Source organism: Dipodomys spectabilis, unplaced genomic scaffold (genome assembly GCF_019054845.1).
Source record: "Dipodomys spectabilis isolate Male_0828 unplaced genomic scaffold, ASM1905484v1 ptg000233l, whole genome shotgun sequence".
Lineage (NCBI taxonomy): Eukaryota > Metazoa > Chordata > Mammalia > Rodentia > Heteromyidae > Dipodomys > Dipodomys spectabilis.
The window spans coordinates 1,039,698-1,059,061 of NW_024870910.1; the positions used below are offsets into that span (position 1 = coordinate 1,039,698).

At 52.4% G+C, this 19,364-nt stretch overlaps 1 protein-coding gene across 1 annotated transcript in view; it reads right to left on the reverse strand.

Annotated features, from left to right (window-relative positions):
• Lrrk1 (leucine rich repeat kinase 1) overlaps positions 1-19,364 on the reverse strand; it is a 67,976-nt gene that overhangs the window by 34,756 nt on the left and 13,856 nt on the right. Inside the window, exons 3-15 of the mRNA XM_042698503.1 lie at positions 18,970-19,142; positions 18,118-18,289; positions 16,650-16,829; positions 15,890-16,038; positions 10,097-10,323; positions 8,153-8,280; positions 7,842-8,005; positions 7,495-7,632; positions 6,766-6,878; positions 6,478-6,554; positions 1,462-1,591; positions 877-989; positions 409-623 (exon numbers count right to left, since the gene is read on the reverse strand). Coding sequence (XP_042554437.1) covers positions 409-623; positions 877-989; positions 1,462-1,591; positions 6,478-6,554; positions 6,766-6,878; positions 7,495-7,632; positions 7,842-8,005; positions 8,153-8,280; positions 10,097-10,323; positions 15,890-16,038; positions 16,650-16,829; positions 18,118-18,289; positions 18,970-19,142 — 1,979 coding nt within the window. The remainder of the gene's footprint in view (positions 1-408; positions 624-876; positions 990-1,461; positions 1,592-6,477; positions 6,555-6,765; positions 6,879-7,494; positions 7,633-7,841; positions 8,006-8,152; positions 8,281-10,096; positions 10,324-15,889; positions 16,039-16,649; positions 16,830-18,117; positions 18,290-18,969; positions 19,143-19,364) is intronic.

The following is a 19,364-nucleotide window of genomic DNA, read 5'->3' on the forward strand; positions in this document are numbered from 1 at the left end:
CCAGGGGGTGTCCCTGGCCTTCTGGTTAGGGAGCGGGGAGATGCTGGGGTTCTCCCATTAGTCCTCAGCCCTAGGGGGGCCCCTTCCCAGGTCATCTGAAGCTCAGTCTTGGGGGTCAGCAGTGAGCCCTGAGCAGCTCTGTCTTTAAAATCCCCTCGAGGGGACCTAACGGACAGCCAGCCAAGTCTAACAAACCACTGGCCGAGCGCCTCAACGTAATCACGGCTGAAGCCGACAAGGTCGTGGACAGAATTGACTTTGGAACAGCACACAGCGGCCTCTGGCAGCCTGGGAGGGTGGGGAGGAGGGCTGGACACCAGGCTGTGTGCAGAGGACAGCGGCCCTCTTCGACCCCCCTGGAGAGGCCCCTCCCACCCACGTGGCCGCTCCTGGGGGCCCAGCCTTGACCTTGGCCTTGGAGCCGGCCGGCCTCTGCAGCTCCCACTTGGTGGTCCTGATGGTGGCCTCGCCGTGGGTCCCCTGCGGGGCTCGCCCCGTCTGTAGGATCTCCAAGAGGGTGGACTTGCCCTGACGGGGTGGGCCGGCGATGATCATCTTCATCAGCCTGCATCTCTCCGCCTGGCGGAGCTGGGCACGCAGGAAGGACAGCACAGCTTTGGGGCCTGCGTGAAAATATAAAGGGGGGTGGGGCTCGTTCACAGCAGGCCCTGGCCTGGTTTGGTGGAAAAATCTAGACTCTAGAGTCGTGCTTTCTGCAAAGACACGTCCACTGTCCCCTCCCGAGTCCTGACGCCCTGGGTGTCACCCCTGGTGTGGAGCAGAGGGGTCAGGGTTACCCCTCCACGGTGGGCACGTGGGAAGCTTGGTGGGGACACGCAGGGCGTGGCGGGAACCGGCCGCGGGAACCGCACCCACCTTCCTTCCGGACGTCCGCGGGCACGTTGCCCACCTGCAGGTCTTCGATGTCCAGCTGCCACAGGTTGCTCAGCTGACCGAGCTCAGGAGGGAGCTCCCGGAGGCTGGGATTGCTGGACACACAGGCCACCGTGAGGGGACACACGTGTGCACACGCGCATGTGCACACACACACACACACACACCAGCCTCCAGCCTGCCAATGGCCTCCACCCCAAGCCACCCACCTCAGGCCCTGACTTCAAGTATCCCGTTCAACACTGGACAGTACATAGAGGAAATGACGGCTTGGAGCTGGGGCCTCTCCCCTCCCCGCACCCCCAATCTCTTCAGGACTACAGCACATCAAGAGGGCTTTGGTCTCTTCTAGACAAGGCACTCTTCAACATGAATGTGCCAGTCCTGGGCCTTGAACTCACAGCCTACATACTGTCCTTGAACTTGTTCCCTTCAAGGCTTGCTCTACCACTTGAACCAGGATCCTCAGATCTCAGCCTCCTGGGTAGCTAGGATGACAGGCGTGAGCTACAGGTGCCTCCCTGGCCCCCAAGGACCCGCACCCCGTCTTTCTCCCCATGCACATACTTTCCCAGGTAGAGCTCTGATAAGTTCTTCAGCAGGCAGACGGACGGAGGGACGGCATCGAGGTGGTTGTCGTTCAGATAAAGGACTTCCAACGTGTCACCGAGGAAGGCTGGAAATTCCAGCGTGCTCCCTGCGAAGAAATGACCGAGCAGGTGACCTTTTCAAAGTATCCTGGACCACAGGAGCCTGGAGACCCAGGAGGGACGCAAACGGGTCCAGCCGCCAGAGGGCGCTTTGGGAAACTTGCCAGAATGGAATATGGAATACGGGGCTCACCAAACCCAGACCCCTTCATTCCATGGGCTTCCTTGAAGGTACGGGGACAGACCCGGTGACACACACATCGCTTGCAAAAGCAACACGAAAGAACAAAGCCCATATTCTCCACTGTCAAAGGGGATCGGTGAAGCAATGCAGGCACAAGGTGCCATGCGCATGCATTTCACCAACAGGGCTTCCACAGGAAACGCCGTCAGTATTCCCTGTGTTTTTTGGTTGGTGCTATTTGAAATTTTTGTTTTAAAATATACACGTATTTCTTCTTCAATTTCTTTTTTAAGAGCTCTTTAATTAGTAATAATAATGATTTCATTTTATTTTGCTTGTCGGGATGGGGCCTGAACTCTGGGCCTGGGCGCAGTCCCTCAGCTCTTCAGCTCCAGGCTAGCGCTCTACCACTTGAGCCACGGCGCCACTTCCAGCTTTTTCTGCTTATGTGGTACTGAGGAACTGAACCCAGAGCCTCATGCATGCAAGGCACGCACTCTACCACTGAGCTACCTTCCCAGCCCAATAATAATATTTTTTAAAATGGCCTATTCTTTTTTAGGTTGTCTAAGATGGCACTCTAAGAAAAAAAAAAAAAAAACTGGCCAGACTCTTGACAATTCAATCGACTTATCCATTAGGCTAATTTTTGAGGTTACTAGAGTAATAGGCTAATTTTTGAGGTTACCACAGAAATCATACCAAATCTGCCATTTACCCAGGCTCAGGGTATTTGCATGGAGAAAGAATACCCCTGGGTGTTGGAAGTAGGGATCAGAGTTCAGGTTTTACCAGAGTCTCTGAATGGCTTTTATTCCACGGCTACCAGCAGGGCAAGCAGGCAGGAATAGCCCTCCTAGAGCTCAGAGAATTCGAGATGGAAGCCTCATCATACAACCCCTTCCTGCTCCCCACCCCACCTTGGGTGCCCTGCCAGATGGGTGAAAGACAGAGAAGTCGATTCCTTTCTTGGGCAGACACTATGTTTGATTGCTCTTGATATAAGTACCTCCTCCTTCCCTCTGGCTTTCTCTGCCCAGATCAGCAGTATCAATGGTTAATGGGGTAACTTGACCTCAGAGAATGTTCTGGAAGAGATGATAGTGGAATACCAAGATCAATGCCTGGAAAATCTGCCCAGCCAGCTGCAAGGCCAATGTGGGAATTAAATTACTGTAGATTTTTCTTCCTTTCTTTCTTTCTTTCTTTCTTTTTTTTCTTTTTTAAGATAGCTTCATAGCCGGGTGCTAGTGGCTAACACCTGCAATCCTAGCTATTCAGGAAGCTAACATCTGAGGAGCTTGGTTCAAGGCCAACCTGGGCAGGCAAGTCCATGAGATCTGAATTAACCAACAAAAAGCTGAAAGTGGAAATGTAGACAGAGCACTACAGAGCAAAAAAAGCTAAGGGATAGCACCCAGATGCTGAGTTCCAGTTCTGTGTGTGTGTGTGTACACACACACACACACACACACACACACAGATCTGGACGAGGACTTATCATGGAGGAGAACTTTCACCACCAAGGCTTGTTTTCTGAAAAGGGAAGTCAGCGTTCGCCTCCCTGATCCACGTTTTCATGAGAGACGATCTATGCGCTTCCCCACAGAGGGAGACTGTTCTGAGCACCTGGCGGGCAGGCTTCCTGGCGTGCAGGTTCGGGGTGTGGATGAAGTCTCTCGAGAGGCTGGCGGGCTGGAGCGGGAGGCTCAGCTCGGGAGCAGCCGCACCTGTCCCAGCCTCCTGCCAACTATGGAAACACCATGGAAACTGGGCTGGGGCAGCCCCGGGCTTGAGGTATTTATGAACTGTTATTATTTATTCATAAGTTATTTATGACTCCGCCGGTCTGAATTTTACCGTAAAAACGCTCATCCAAATTATTTTTGGACAAGGCCGCTGCACAAATAGAACCGCTCGAGCGCGCACAGTCCCCTGGAGCTGCACCATAAAGTGCATGATTCTTTTACCCCCAGGTCAACAGCTCTACCGAGGGGGAAAAAGGGGGGTTACAAGGGACGCCCCACCCTGCTCTGCCTCCATTCCACTCAGCTGTGGGCCTCCACCGCCCAGATGAAATTGAAGACACCAAGAGGCCTTTGTCATCTGCCCAAACCAACTTCGCCTCTGCCAGGGGTCTCCTCAGGGGTGGGGCCTCCTCTCCCTGCCCTCCCCAACCCCCCAGACATGCAGGAGGGAGGGTCACCTCCCAGCCATTTTCAGGGTTGCTCCCTGCTCCCATGGTGCTTTGCTCTGCGCATCTTGACCTTCCTGTGACATATAAACTCCTACACAATGTCCTTTCATCCCTCTAAAGAACTGTCACCAGGATCCTTCAGATTCCAACGCCCAAGGATGCCCAGGGCCCTGTGTAAGGTAGCTCCTCAGACGTCTCTAGATGCCACGATGCAAACGCTACATAAATGCTGTTCATTCTGCTGTGTTGTTTTGGGAAGGCTGACAGGGGAAATGGCCGCCCATGTTCAATACTGATGCAATTTTTGTTTTTCCCCCCCGCAATAGTGTCAACTGATGGTGAGTTGAATCTGCAGATGTGAAACTGCAGACACATCTCTATCTGCCCCACTGATGGTTACTTCTTCTGTGGTAGAACCCTCCTATGCACAGAGGATGGGTCTACATGCATATCATTTGCATACGCCACACCCACCAGTCCACAAGGGAGGAACAGGTGGACAGATTATGTTAGCTCGCTTCTTGCCAATGGGAACCTCCTGGCCTCTGTGACACTTCTCGCACTCCCCCCCCCCCCCCACACATCTGTTCATGTCAGTTTCAATGCTTCCTGCCCAAGAGGCCAGTGACATCACAGTGCATTTAGAACAAGCTAACCACTGGCTCCTGGGCAGTAGAACAGCAATCCAAGGGATCTTTCCTTGAAGGCTGTTGGCTTTAGAAGGCCAATTTTGACCAAAGTTGCTCTCACAGAGGTGGAGAGTAGAAGTGCGGTTACCCGGGGAGCTGGTGAAGGTGTGGAGATGAGGGCTGCGGAGAGCATGGCCCGTGATTGCATTTGTATGGGAGGCGCAGCTTCCAAAGTTCTACAGGCAACGGGGTTGATATGACTGACCACAGATGATGGCATAGAGCAGAAATGTACCTGAAAGGAGTCCGAAGATCCCCAACACAGAGAAATGGGTGAGGGAAATTCCGTTTACCCTTAATCTGACCACAATGCACCATCGCCAATGCCCTATGAAGATGTACAATCACTACATGACGAGTAATAATAAAATTATGCTATATATTAAAAAAGAGAGGCGGCACGGATGGCTCACGCCTGTAATCGTAGCTGCTCAGGAGGCCGAGATAACACAAATTGTGAAGCCAACCTGGGCAGGAAAAGTCCACGAGACACTTATCTCCAACTCATCAGCAAAAAGCCAGAAGTGGAGGTGTGGCTCAAGGGGCAGAGCACCAGCCTAGAGTGAAAAAGCTCAGAGACAGTGCCCAGGTACTGAGTTCAAGTCGAGTACAGAAGAGGAAGGAGGAAGAGGAGAAGGAGGAGGAAGAAGAAAGGAAGAGGAAGGAAGAGGAGGAGGAAAGGAGGAGGAGTGGAAAGGAGGAGGAGGAGGAGTGGAAAGGAAGAGGAGGAGGAAAGGAGGGGGAAGAGGAGGAAAGGAGGGGGAAGAGGAGGTGGAGGAGGAGGAAAAAAGAGGAGGAAGAGGAGGAGGAAGTGGAGAGGAGGAGGAGGAGAAGTTGGAAAGGAGGAGGAGGAGGAGGAGGAAGAGGAGGAAAAGGGGAGGAAGAGGAGGAGGAAGAGGAAGAGGAGGAAAGGAGGAGGAGGAGGGGGAGGGGGAGGGGGAGGAGGAGGAAAGGAAGAGAAGGAAGGAGGTGGAGGAAAGGAGGGGGAGGAGGAGGAGGAGGAGGAGGAGGAGGGGGAGGAGGAAGAAGAGGAGGAGGGAGAGAAGAGAGGGGGAGGAGGAGGAGGAGAGGAGGAGGAGGAGGAAGGGTGGAAGAGGAGGATGAGGAGGAGGAGGAGGAGGAGGAGGAAAGGAGGAAGAGGAGGAGGAGGGGGAGGAGGAGGAGGAAAGGAGGAAGAGGAGGAGGAGGGGGAGGAGGAGGAGGAAAGGAGGAAGAGGAGGAGGAGGGGGAGGAGGAGGAGGAAAGGAGGAAGAGGAGGAGGAGGGGGAGGAGGAGGAGGAAAGGAGGAAGAGGAGGAGGAGGAGGAGGGGGAGGAGGAGGAGGAAAGGAGGAAGAGGAGGAGGAGGGGGAGGAGGAGGAGGAAAGGAGGAAGAGGAGGAGGAGGGGGAGGGGGAGGAGGAGGGGGAGGAGGGGGAGGAGGGGGAGGAGGGGGAGGGGAGGAAGAGGAGGAGGGGGAGCGGAGGAGGAGGAGGAAGAGGAGGAGACAACTTTGGCGTCTTGTGGTAAAGGAAGGGGAGGCATGCCAGGTGTCTTGCTTTCCTCATGCGTAATACGCAAAGTGGCGTCCCGCCGGCCTGTGGCGAGGCGTGGAGCCGGGTGCGCGCGCAGCCAGCCCGGGGAAGGGCTCAGCACCAGCTCCTGACCTGCACCACCGAGCCCTGCACCCAAAGCCAGGACGCCGGCCTGGCACGCGCGTGGCACAAATAACCCTTGATTTCTCCAGATGATCACGGCTATGGAAAGGCAATGAGCCAGGGTTTCCATTATTTGGGGGGCAGGGAGGACGGGTGGGGAGCTAGGAGACAAAGCCACCCCCCTGGACTCCTTCCCCATCCACCAGGGGCTCTGGGCCCCAGCACACACCTGAATCCGTGGCCGAGCGCTGGCGCCCTCTGGTGGTGAAAAGGGAGATCCGCTTTGTTTTCAGGCCCTCCTCACTCCTGTGGGACGGGCGGGGAGAGAGGCTCTGGGGACACAGCCACTTTACTATCAGGGCCGCGATCGGAGAACACAGTCTCCTCTAGGGCCTTCCACCAGCCAGAATGTTCCTCCCGGGGTCGGCTCCAAGGCCATTCACTGGAGTGGGGAGATGGAGCCCAGCACACCCTCCGGGGAGCCCTATGCACATGGGGGCCCAGGCCTTCTCCTTACTTCCCAAGCTGGTTTCTGGAGAGGTCCAGGGTCTTGAGGTGTCTGCAGGTCCATTTGTCCTGGGGGGGCAGCGACACCAGCTGGTTTTCCTGTAACCTCAGGACCACCAAGGCCTGGAGTAGGGAGGGGGTGGGTGGGAGAAGACAAGGCCGAGTCAGAGCCTGCCAGCTGGCTGATAGACTTTAGCTCCCAAAGTCAGAGCTTCCCTTCCCTTCCCTTCCCTTCCTTTCTTTGTCCTTCCCTTCCTTTCCCTCTTTCCTTCCTTTCCCTCTTTCCTTCCTTTCCCTCTTTCCTTCCCCTCCCTTTTCTCTCCCCTCTTCTTTCCTCCCTTCTCCTCTTCTTTTATTACTGTTTTGTTTTTGTTCTGGTACTGGGGCTTGAACTCAGGGCCAGGTGTTATCTCTTAGATCTATTGTTCAAGGCTAGCAGGGCTCTACTGCTTGAGCTACATCTCTGCGTCTGGTTTTTTCCCCCTATGGTTCATTAGAGACAAGAGTGTCTTGGACTTTCCTGCCTGGGTTGGCTTTGAAATCCTTGCTCCTCAGATCTCAGCTTCCTGAGTAGCTAGGATTACAGGTGTGAGCTACCATTCCTGGCTTAGGCACCTGTTGGCTGGCTGAACCTTTTCTCCCTGCTCCATTTTTTTCTTCTCTTCCTGATTTGTCTTAGAAGAATCTGTGGAGTGATTTTGGACAGCACAGCTACAGCTGAGCCGTCGGGAGTCCTTACGTCTAGCTGGAAGAGTCCCAGGGGAACTTCTTTCAGTGCGTTTTCGGAGAAATCCACATCTCGCAGGTGGTTTTTCCAGAAGACAGCCATCTTGTCGGGCAGCGCTGCCAGGGCATTCTTGGATGCTTTGCAGCATCTCTAAGCGTTTGTGGAGAAAGAGACAGAATAGTCAGGCGCCTGCCATCTTGCTTCTTTCTTCTGTTGTCTTAAAAGACCAGGGCCTTCCCACTCCTCCTGTTTCTGTGGGAAGAACTATTTTCCTGCGTGGTTCTTGAACCCAGAGCTGGGTCGGCTGGCTTCCAGGGGGATTACCTGCCCCGGGGCCCCTTGCCTTGGCTGATACTAACCAGCGGACAGGCCCAGGGATCTGGAAACACCTTGAGGTTGTTTCTGGAGACGTTCAGGTGAGTGAGGCCTTTGAAGGAGTGCAGGAAGAGGGCGGGGAGTTCGGTCAGTCTGTTGTCGCTCACGTCCAGCTCCTGCAGCTTCCGAAGGCCAATCCAGTTAGTGGCTGGGAGGGAGTACAGATAAATCCAAGTATAAATTGTTAATATATATACATACTATATATAATAGATATACTATATATAATATATATTAACATATCTACCAGGAAGAAAATCACCAGTGTCATCAGATCATGCTGGTGGACACATACCATTTTCTTCTTCAAATAACTTTTCTAAGTAGTTTTTTGAAGCGATCAGTTTTTGAAGTCTGGACAGGTGCAGAAATCCCGGTGGGAGGTGAGAGAGTTTGTTGCTGGAAATGTCGATTTCAAGCAGCCTGGGGTTGGGAGAAGGGAGTCAGGGGATCAGAAGAAAGAAGAAGAAGAATTTAAAAAGAAAGTCAGGAGCCAGTGGCTCACACCTGTCATCCTAGCTACTCAGGAGGTTGAGATTTGAGGATCCACATTCAAAACCAGCCCTGGCAGGAAAGTCTGAGACTCTTATCTCCAATGGACTCTCAAACACAAAAAAAAAAAGCTAGAAATGTCCCGGTGGCTCAAGCAGTAGAGAGCTAGCCTTGAGCTAAAAAAGCTCAGGGACAGCACCCAGTTCCTAAGTTCAAACTTCAAGACCAGAACCACAAAAAACCCAACAACAACAACAAAAAAAAAAAAAAAAGGAAGAAAAAAAAATCACTTGACATATTTCTCTGAAAGCAAAAGATTTTTTCCCTCTGAAAAATTTTCTGCACTGTGATTTTTCTCTTGTGATTCTTTCATTTGATGAACTTTTACAATGACTAGCGTAGACAACAAAACAAAACAAAACAAAAACCAAACAAACAAACAAACAAAACCCCGAGTCTACTTTCAGCCAATTTTAGGATTAAAATCCTTCCTAGGAATATTCTGGAAAAGTAAGCTGACACCCTGGGGCAGCTGGGAAGCCACCCAGCAGGACTTTTTCTCTTGTTGACCCTGACAGATCTGTCCATCTGGCCTGGATTAAAAAAAGAAAAAAGAAAAGAAAAGCAAAACCCACATGGCTCAGCACAGGTGTCTCAGGCTGACAATCCTAGCTACTCCGGAGGCTGCCATGTGGAGGATCACAGTGTGAGGTCAGCCAAGGCAGAAGAGTCCAGGAGACTCCGTCTCCAAATAGCCAGCAAAAAGCAGAGACAGAGGTGTAGCTTGAGTGGTAGAGTGCCAGCCTAGCAAGTGTGAGCCTCTGACTTCCAACCTAACACCACTGCACGAACGGCCTTGCTTTTCCAGTTTCTGGTGTGCAGAACTTGCTTGTGAGGCCTGCACACCTTGCCCAAATTCTAACATCTTTGCCTCTTTGTTTACATAGAGGCTTAGATTGATTTATTTTGGCCCTACTGGAGTTTGAACTCAGGGCCTCATGCTTGTCAGGCAGGTGCTGTACGACTTGAGCCACACCTCCAGTCATTTCCTGCTATTGGTGTTCTGTTAGGTTTTTTTCTCAAATAGGGTTTTGCTAGGGCTGGAGCCTGGGGCCTTTGACCTTCTTTACCTATACCTCCCACATGGCTGGGATTAGAGTGTGCACTACTGTACTCAGCTTATTTGTTGAGATGGAGTCTGACTTTTTTTTTTGCCCAGGCTGGCCTTCAACTTCAACCCCCCCCCCCCCCGCCCCCAATCTCTACCTCCCTGGGATTACAGGTGTGAACCATTGCATCTGTCAAGCCTTAGCACTAGCAAATCAGCTCAAATTCTCTGAGGCAGGAGGCCTTGCAGATAAGTAACAGAAAGAGATGAATGAAGTAAAATCATTCCATCCTCTTTCCAGGAAAAGCAGACAGGGGCTGGTGCATCCCCCCATTATGCAAATGACCCATCCTCTAAGGCCCCTCCCCTTTCCCAGGATGCTCACCCTCTCTCTCAATTCTGGTACAGGACCAAGGCAAGCATTTTGGCTAAGGTGTCCCATGACCCCCCTTTTCCTTTGCTCCTGAGAACTCCCACAAGAGGGAACCCAACTTCCTTCTTTCCTGGAGCTGGGACTTTTGTTCTGAAGACCACCACAAGTGCGTGAGGAAGCCAGGCAGAGGACTGCAGAAGCCCAGTGCCAAGAGTGCCCTGCCCTCCCCTGCCTACCCTCCCTCCCGTCCGCCCCCCAGGGCCCACCTGGAGCAGATGATCTCCTCCGAGGAGCGCACGCAGGGCAGCTCCCCGAGGAGGTTGTCTGAGAGGTTCAGCTTCCGCAGGTTGATGAGCCCCCAGGGGATCACGGAGGGCAGCGAGGCCAGGCAGTTGGCAGAGAGGTCCAGCTCGGTGATCTGGCAGGAGATGTCCAGGAGCCAGTCCAGGTCGACCCAGGGCAGCCGCAGGTGGGACCACCGCACTCGGAGGGCCTGGCGTGCAGAACATGGTATACACAGGCGTGAGGAGTCCACACCCGGCCGTGGGCTCGGATCAACGGGTGGATTATTCCCTGTGGGTCACAGCCCACCCCGACGGGAGCCCCGAGATGCCCACATGGGGTCAGGGATGGCGGGAAAGGGGCCAATCACGGAAGTTAAACTGGCAGCCACTGAGAGGTGCCATATCGAGCCACTAGGTGGCGATGTGTGCCGCGTCCTCTCCCTTAGCAGAATCTCCTGTCTCCCTGCTCTCCCCTCCCCTTCTTCCTCTCCCCTCTCCTTCCTCTCCCATTCTTTCTCCCCCCCTCACCAGAGAAGAACAAGCAACTAGGGTTACGTGTGCATGTTGAGATAAAATGAGGAGTATTTGAACCCTAGCACTGCGATGCCTACAATCAAGTGATAACTGAGTTACAAAAAGCCTAGTTGGGCGTGGGGGGGGGGGGAGCGGAATGCATGCAACACAGATAACCAGACATGACCCACACATTGGGCACCATCCCACGCTGGACATGACCCCAGGCTGGACATGACCCCAGGCTGGACAGATGCAGAGGTGAGGCATAGGGACTGAGCTCTGTCCCAGCGCTGCCTCTGCCCCGGGGAAGCTGTGCTGTGTGCTGAGGTTTCCGCGTGACCCGGCACCTCCAGCTGTGTGAGTGCATGTGTACATGCATGTACACAGCAATGCTCCGTCCCTACTCAGCCAAGGCCCTCAGCGGCCCCCAGGACCCCAGGAAGGCCCAGACCCCCTTCACAGCTCCGTCCCCTTCCTGAACATTCTGTAAGGATGATGATGGGCCCGTTGCACCCCGCAGGTGAGGGCTGCTTGGGTGTGGGTGTGAGTCAGCCTGAAGATGTGTGCTCAGGTGCTGGAATGAAGAGGGGGTTGCTAAGGATCTTGAAGCCATGTAAGTCTGTGCTCATTCAAAAAATCATCATCATGCAAGCATTTACATCCTCTGGGTTATTTATGCGCCTACTAGGGCTTGAACTCAGGGCCTAGGTGCAATCTCTTAGTTTTTTTGCTTAAGGCTGGTGCTCACTCGAGCTACAGCTCCACTTCCTGCTTTTTGATAATGTATTACAGATAAGAGTCTTACAGACTTTCCTGTCTTGGCTGGTGTCAAATCTCCATCCTCAGATCTCAGCCTCCTGTTTAGCATGGATTATAGGTGTGAGCCACTAGCACCTGCCTCGCTGCTCCATTTGAAAGAGGAACTTCGTCATTTCCCCCGGTGGGTGGTTTCAAGTTTAGATAACTTGGCCTTTAGCTGTACAAAGGTCAGTTATTTCTGGGACCCACTGAACCTTTCCTTGTGTTTCTGACTTTCCCTGTTGTGTTCTGGGAAGCAGTAACCCAGGAGGACCACGGAGGACAGTCACCATGAACTTGGCCTGTCTCAAAATTCAGGCAAGGGTTTGATGTCTTAAAGCGGCCCATGCAGAGCCAGGGAATTGGCTTGGCAGTGATTGGACTGGGCTTTGCTTCTTCAACACCAAGAAAATCAACGTGGGCAATAAACATGGGCTTCACTGTGGCTCTCTGGCGCCCCGCAGAGGTGGATTCTGGGAGAGGGGGAAGCAGGTGATGTCCAAGCCAGGGGGAGGAGGGTGACTGAGGCTGGATGGGCCGTGGTCAAGGGCACACTCCAAACAAACACCCACTGCCCAAGCACACACACGTGCAACATGACGGCACAAAAGGTGGCCACCCCCAAAGGGCCCCCAAACCAGTTGCTTCAACACTGGGAGCGATCTCTGTCCCCTGTGTCCAGTGGGCTAGCTGCTTCGAAGAGGTCATCGCTGCAGATGCCAGCCAGGGCCAGGGCATCTGCAGGCCCTGTATCCTGCCAGCTAATCACTCTTTTCACTTGGAACTGAGATCTGGTACTGGTGGTTCATGATCCTAGCTACTCAGGAGGCTGAGATCCAGAGGATCATGGTTTGAAGCCAGCCTGGACAGGAAAATCTGAGACTCTGATCTCCAATGAACCAGCAAAAAGCCATATTGGACGTGGGGCTCAGGTGGTAGAGCTCAGCTGTGAGCAAAGGAGCCAAGGGAGAGCAAGAGGCCCTGAGCTTGTGCGCACGCGCATACACACACACACACACACACACACACACACACACACACACACACACACACATACATACAGTTGGAACAAAAAAATGTCATCTCAGGCCCACAGACTGCCTGGAAAGTCAGAGGACCTTACCTGTGGCTCCTCGGTCATGGTTCTGGACCCCTCTGGGCTGGCCAGGTCTTAGCTCTCTGTCCAGCTGCACAGAGCAGCTTCCCCCATGGCTCCCAGGCACTCGGCTCTGAGACTCAGTTGGATTGTAAGAATCCAAAACCTGCGCTGGGGAAGCCCGGGGTCCTCCTGACTCAGGCCGCACTGGAATCTCACTTCCTCTTCTGGCCTGACCCAGGGGAGCCAAGGACAAATCACGGACGAGAGATACCAGCCCAGTCTGCCTTTACCTACACTGGGAAAACCAAAGTCCTCGGCCCTCACCAAGGGCATGATGATGCCCCCACCCCCTAGATCTGGAATTAATAATTTTAGCATGCAGCTGAGCATGGAGACGTGTTTAAACTCCTATGCATGTCAATATGCCAGAAAATGGGGCTCTGTTCTACAGGAATCCTGGGGCATTCCATGATGTAAGCATCAAATTTGCATAGAAATTATGTACACCTTCCTGTAGTTTATTTTATTTATTTATTCTGGAATTTGAACTCAGGGCCTCATACTTGCTCCCCTTTCTTGCTCATGGCTGGTGCTCTACCACTCGAGCCATACCTCCAGCCTTGCTTTTGGCTGGTTAATTAAGAGATGGAGTCTTGTGAACTATTTTCTTTTTTGGGGGGTGGTGGTGGTGGTCCTGGATTGGCTTCTAACTTCCACCCTCCAGATCTCAGCCTTCTCTCTTGAGAAGTGAGGATTAGAGGTATGAGCCACCAGCCTCGGGCCTCCTGTAATTCTTTCAATTATCTCTCTGTGTATTGGAATATCAACTGCAATGCAATTGTCTTTGTTCCTAAATAGTGTCACCAGCGAAACACTGTATTCCTTACAATACAGCCCTGTGGTGAACAAACAGAAGAAAACACTAAGCACTACACCAATGCGGGGGTTAGATCACACTTCCCCTCTGCAACACAAAGCCAACAATAATACCATTCTTTGTATTGAGCACTTACTGTGTGCCAGGTATACAGTTGCCTTCTATGTGGGGAGGGTACAGGTATTGGTACAGCCTCACAATCCTAGCTACTTGGGAGGGAGCCATCCAGAGGATCGTGGTTCCAGGCCAGCCTGGGGAAAATGCTAGTGAGACCTCTATCTCAACAAATCATCTGAAGATGGTTGGGTATGGCTATAATACCAACTATGTGAGAAGAATAGGTAGAATGTCAGTCCTGGGTAAAAAGTATGGGCCTCTGTCTATAAAGGAACTAAAGCAAAAAGAAGGGGAAAAAAAGAATTGGAGGTATTGTCTCATATAGTAGAGTACCAGCTGCTAGCAAGCAAGCTGACCACGCATGAGGCTGAGTTCAATCCCCAGGACTGCCAAAAATATATAAACAAACACACAAAAATAAATGAATCATTTAGGGCTGGGGAAATAGCTCAAGCGGTACAGAACCTGCCTAGCAAGTATGTGACATACACAAATAGTATATATCCCAAGAATTCAAGGTTGGTTTGACAGCCCTCACCACATCATAGAGTAGAAAAGCTACATGCGACCTCTGGAAAAGAGATCTGGCAAAATTCACCACTGTCCCTCATACAGGTGGGTGCCAGGGATGGTGTGGAGATTGTCAACCATGACAAACATCTCCTGACCCAAGGAGGTGGCTGTCTGCTGCTCTCACCAAGAGCTTCAAAGCCAAGGGGGAGACAGAGGCACCCGCTGGCATGTGACCATTATTCCCAGATAGGAAGTAAGACACTGAGTAAGTCGTGGAAACACCGGGTGAGAAGAGAGGAACCTTGGCGGTGTGCACACGACCCTAAAGTTCTCAAGGACTCTACCCAAAACTCCCACAATCAATAAGGGAAGTTGCTACAGGGTCTGGCTATAACCCAAGGAGGCATAAGAACTCTTTCTCACTCCAGTAACGTCAAGTTTGAAAGGGAAGTGGGAAATTTGCACACACGCACACATACATGCACACACACATGCACATATATACTTCTTATACATAGCTTCCATTCAAATGGCACACACATGGAAATGGTGCTGTGGCTCCAAGTGGTAGAGTGCTTGCCTTGAGCAAAAAAGCTCACAGACAGTGCCCAAACCCTGAGTTCAAGCCTCAAGGCAAACAAACAAGCGAACAACAACAACGAGAAAAGAAATCAAGTACATGAGAGGTACCAGATCTTCAGGAAGAAGATGATTAAAAAAAAAATCCCACCACAGAATATATGCAAGAATACAAGTAGAATATAGTAACAGGAATGGAAAATGGAATACGAGGAGCGTGACGACGTACATTGTGCAAAACGGAGAAAATGTCCAAATACCTAGCTTTGGAAAAGACGCGAGGAACGTAAAATACACTCTGAGACCGCAGGGCCTCAGTGAAACAGGGGAGTCAGACCAAGGCGGCTTTGCCACACATGGGAAAGGAAGGGCGGTGGCATTTGATTCCAGGAGAAAAGCAAAAGTAATTTAACAAGAGGCAAAACCCAGAAATGGCCAATTACACACTGCAAGAATATGCCGCCATCACCCACACCGATCTAGAACACCGTGTACAGAAAAGAGCCAAACTGGAGAGAATGAAATAATTCAATGCTACTTTGTTCATAAGTAGGAAACAAATACACTTTTGCAGCAGAGGCGATCCTTGAAGGTCAGAAACTGATTTATGTTGGACGGGGAAGGTGGTTTAGTGGGAGAGTGCTGCAGCCTAGCATGTCTGACACCCTGGGTTCGATTCCCTCATTACCACATAAACAGAAAAAACCAGAAGTGGCGCTGTGGCTCAAGTGGTAGAGCACTAAAGAAAAAGAAGCTCAGAGACAGCAGCCTGAGTTCAAGCCCTAGGACTGGAAAAAAAAAAAAAAAAGATTTAAGTCAAGGCGGAGAGGATAGACTCATAATCTTTGCTACATTTTCCTGGCATTTCCAATGGTTAGAATGAGCAGCTGTAAAGTTTCTAATTTAATTTAATTAAAATTCTGGGTGACACTGGGGTTTGAACTCAGGGCTTTGTGGTTGTGAGGCTGGTGTCTCTACCACTTGAGCTTCATCCCCAGACCTTTTTGCTTTAATTATTATTATTTTTGTAGACAGGTTCTTTTTTTTTTTAATTGCCTGAAGCCAGCTTTTGAGCCATGATCTACCTACCCATGCTTCCTGAGTAGTTGGGATTACAAGTGTGCACCACCACATCCAGTTTATTTGTTGAGATGAGGTTCTCCTTCACTTTTTGCCCTGGCTGGCCCCAAACCAGAACCCTTGAGAGAGCAGAGTGCCCAGCCTGGCTCTGCATGGGGGGGAAGGGGCGCTGCGGGGATGGGGGGGAGTTACTCACTGTTTTCTCAGGACAGGAGCTGGGCAGGGCACTGGCTTCAATGAAATACTTCCTCAGGAGGTGCTTGCTGGGGTCTGGACTGTCTAGAAGGATGTAGGAACAGAAGAAGGCTCCGTGGCGAAGCAGGAAAATGGCGATGTCTTCGTTCCCTAGGGAGACAAAACAGCATGTGGGTGTCCCCGCTCTGGCCCAGGGCACCATGCTTTGGACAGGGGCAAAGGTCCTTGTGCTCGATGATGTCCCTGAGCTTCATTTCCTGTACCAAGATCCAGGTGGCTAGAAATTTCCAGAGGGCTCTGCCCTGGGGAAGCCTCATTCGTCGCTGGTCCCTGTCACCAAAACTCCTTTCTAGGGAGTCTCGAGGGGTTAAAAGAGAAGATGATCAGTTTTTGTGTTGTCGTGTTTTTGTCTTTGTCTTGGGGCCTTGAACTCAGGGCCTGGGTGCTGTCCCTGAGCTCCTCAGCTTAAGGTGAGTGCTCTACCACTTGAGCCACAGCACCACTCCTGGTTTTCTGGTGGTTCACTGGAGATAAGAGTCCCACAGACTTTGCTGTCCAGGCTGGCTTTGAACCGTGATCCTCAGATCTCAGCCTTTTGAGTAGCTAGGATGACAGGCGTGAGCCACCGGTGCCTGGCCAAGATCAGGAATTGTTGAAAAAGCGTGTCCAGGGTCTGTCCGCCGCCGAGGTGTGAGGTTGGTTAGGGAGAAGCCACAGCCCCCGGCCAGCGCAGGGCGGGACCCTGGACCCTGGAGACTCACCTGCTTTGATGGCTGCGTACAGGGGCAGGCGGACGATGACGGGAAACTCGTTCTTCCGGACGGCGTAGCTCTCGGGGTCGGCCCCGTGGCTCAGGACCAGGAGCTTCACGATGCCCAGGTGTCCCCGCTGACAGGCCAGGGCGAGCATCCAGTTGAGCAGGCGCTGGGGGCTGCAGGGACCTGTGTGTGTGTGTGGGGGGGAACAAGATGGTGACAGCCCACTGTGATGGCCACTGGCTGCCCTCATCCTCATCATCCTCCAACCACCAACACAACCCAGTGGCCTCCTTCCAGATCCAAGTCCAACCTGCCGAGAGGCCACGCTGTCTGGACTTAAGACTTCTGACTTGAACCCTACACCCAGTGTGATCTTGAGAGACTTTTAAAAGTATGCATGGGGGCTGGGGAGGTGGCTCAGTGGTAGAGTGCTTGCCTAGCATGCATGAAGCCCTGAGTTCGATTCCTCGGTACCACATACATAGAAAAGGCTGGAAGTGGTAGAGCGCTACCATTGAGCAAACAAAGCTCAGGGGTCAGTGCCCAGGCCCTGAGTTCAAGCCCCAGGACTGGCAAAAAAAAAAAAGCATGCATGGAAAGCCAGGCTCTGGTGGCTCATGCCTGCAATTCTAGCTACTCAGGAGGCTGAGATCTGAGGATCACAATTCAAAGCCCACCCAGGTAGGAAAGTCTGTGAGACTCTTATCTCCAATGAACCACCAAAAAGCCAGAAATGGAGTGGCGGCTCAAGTGGTAGAGTGCTAGATTTGAGTTCAAGGATAGGACTCAGGGCCTGAATTCAAGCCTCGCAACAGACCCCACCACCACCATCCCACCCCAAAAATCAGAATAAGGCTCTTGCAACGTGTCTGCTCTGTGTAGGTTAACATGGCTCATGCTTCTGAGGTACAGCCAAAAACAGCTGCTCCCTCCTCTAGCTACTTATTTTTTTTATTTCACTTAGTGAAATCACAAAGAATGATACTAACTTACTATTTTCTTCGGTCATACCAGGATTTGAACTTGGTGCCTTGTGATTGCAGATTCTCTACTACTTGAGCCATGACCCCAACACTTTTTTTCCTTTAGTATTTTTGGAATAGTGTCTCAAATTTATGCTTGCTTCTGCTTCAGTGTTTTTGAACACGGTCTCTCACATTTAGATTTAAATGCTTCCCACATATTGATAAGCGTGTGCCACTGCATCCAGCTTTTATCAGATTGAGATGGCTTCTTGTGACTATTTTGCCTGGGGTAACGTTAACTGAGACCTGTTTCCTGATCTCTGTTTCCTGAGTAGCTGGGATTACAGGGATGTGTCACTGTGCCTGGCCCCAGTCTCTTTTGTAAAGGTCCTAAATCTGCCCCGATTGCTGCCCAGAACCTCCCCCATTCCCCAGAAGCGCGTTGAATGTCTTGTTTTTCAGCCCTGGGGTGGTAGCAAGGTATTTGCTCATGTGCTGTGATTTACCTGTGAAGGACTCAAGCAATTCCTGTACCACTTCGGTGTGTCCAAAATGGGTGGCCACCACGGCGGGGTTATCATCCGTGGGCTCTGTGGGCATCTCCACGTGCTTCTCGGAGAGCAGATACCGCACCATCTCCACATCCCCGTGGGCTGCTGCGATGCTCAGAAGCTGGCCCTGGACGGGACAGAGCAGGGTGGAGCTGCCCGGTAAGTGCATTTAAAATGTTTCACCAAGCTGGGCACCAGTAGCTCATGCCTGTAACCCTAGCTACTTAGGAGGCTGAGATCGGAGGATCACAGCTCAGTGCCAGCCTGGGCAGGAAAGTCCACAAGACTCCAAGGAACCACCAGCAAACCTGAAATGGGGCTGTGGCTCACAGAGGTAGAGCACTAGCCTTGAGCGAGCAAAAGAGCTCAGGGACAGTATCCAGGGCCTGAGTTCAAGACCCACGTCCGATAAGAATAAATAAATTAAACAAACAAAATCAACGTCTTTTACAGATCTTCCCAATTGGTTCTGAACCTGTGCTAGTTTTGCCATGCATGCCCCAGACAAACCAACCAACAAACAAGCCTATTGGCGAACACAGTGGCTTCCATCCATCACAGACAGCATTGTGCTGTGACCCTGACCAGGACTTGCTCTTGCCTTGATCTTCCACCGAGAAGTCATCTGGAAACGAGTGACACCCTCAAGTTTTGTGACAAGCGAGCTATTTCTAGAACACAATCAATCCCTCCCTCCTCCTTCCCCCCATCAATTCTGCTGATGGGGGAGCAACCTGAGAGCCCCCCCCCCCGCCCCGGCCTGCGCACGATGCTGTGACAGTCACCTCAGCCCACAGCCCGACTGACCTTCTGCGGCGGGCACGCGCCGCCCTCCTCCGCCCCGCAGGCCTGTCTGAGCAGGTGGCGGGCTCGGCCCAGGTCTCGCTGCTTGTAGGCTGTGTGGATGTCCTCGGTTCTGGGGGAGCACGTGGGGGGGTCCCCAGCTGGCACCGACAGTTTGCTGCCCATGTCCCTGGCACCTGCAGGGGAGGAAGCACACACACTGCTCCTTAGCCCTGGAGGGGGGGGGGGAGTTGGGGGGTAACTGAGCTCCAGCCCAGGAGGGCTGCGGCCTGGTGGAGGGGCTGGGCGGCTGACCTGGTGGCAGGGGAGATGGGCGTGGCCTGGAGAGCGGTGGAATCCCCTCCCTCTTGTGTCCCCCCCCCCCCCCGGGCCTCCCACCCCAGAGAAAGCAATCCTGA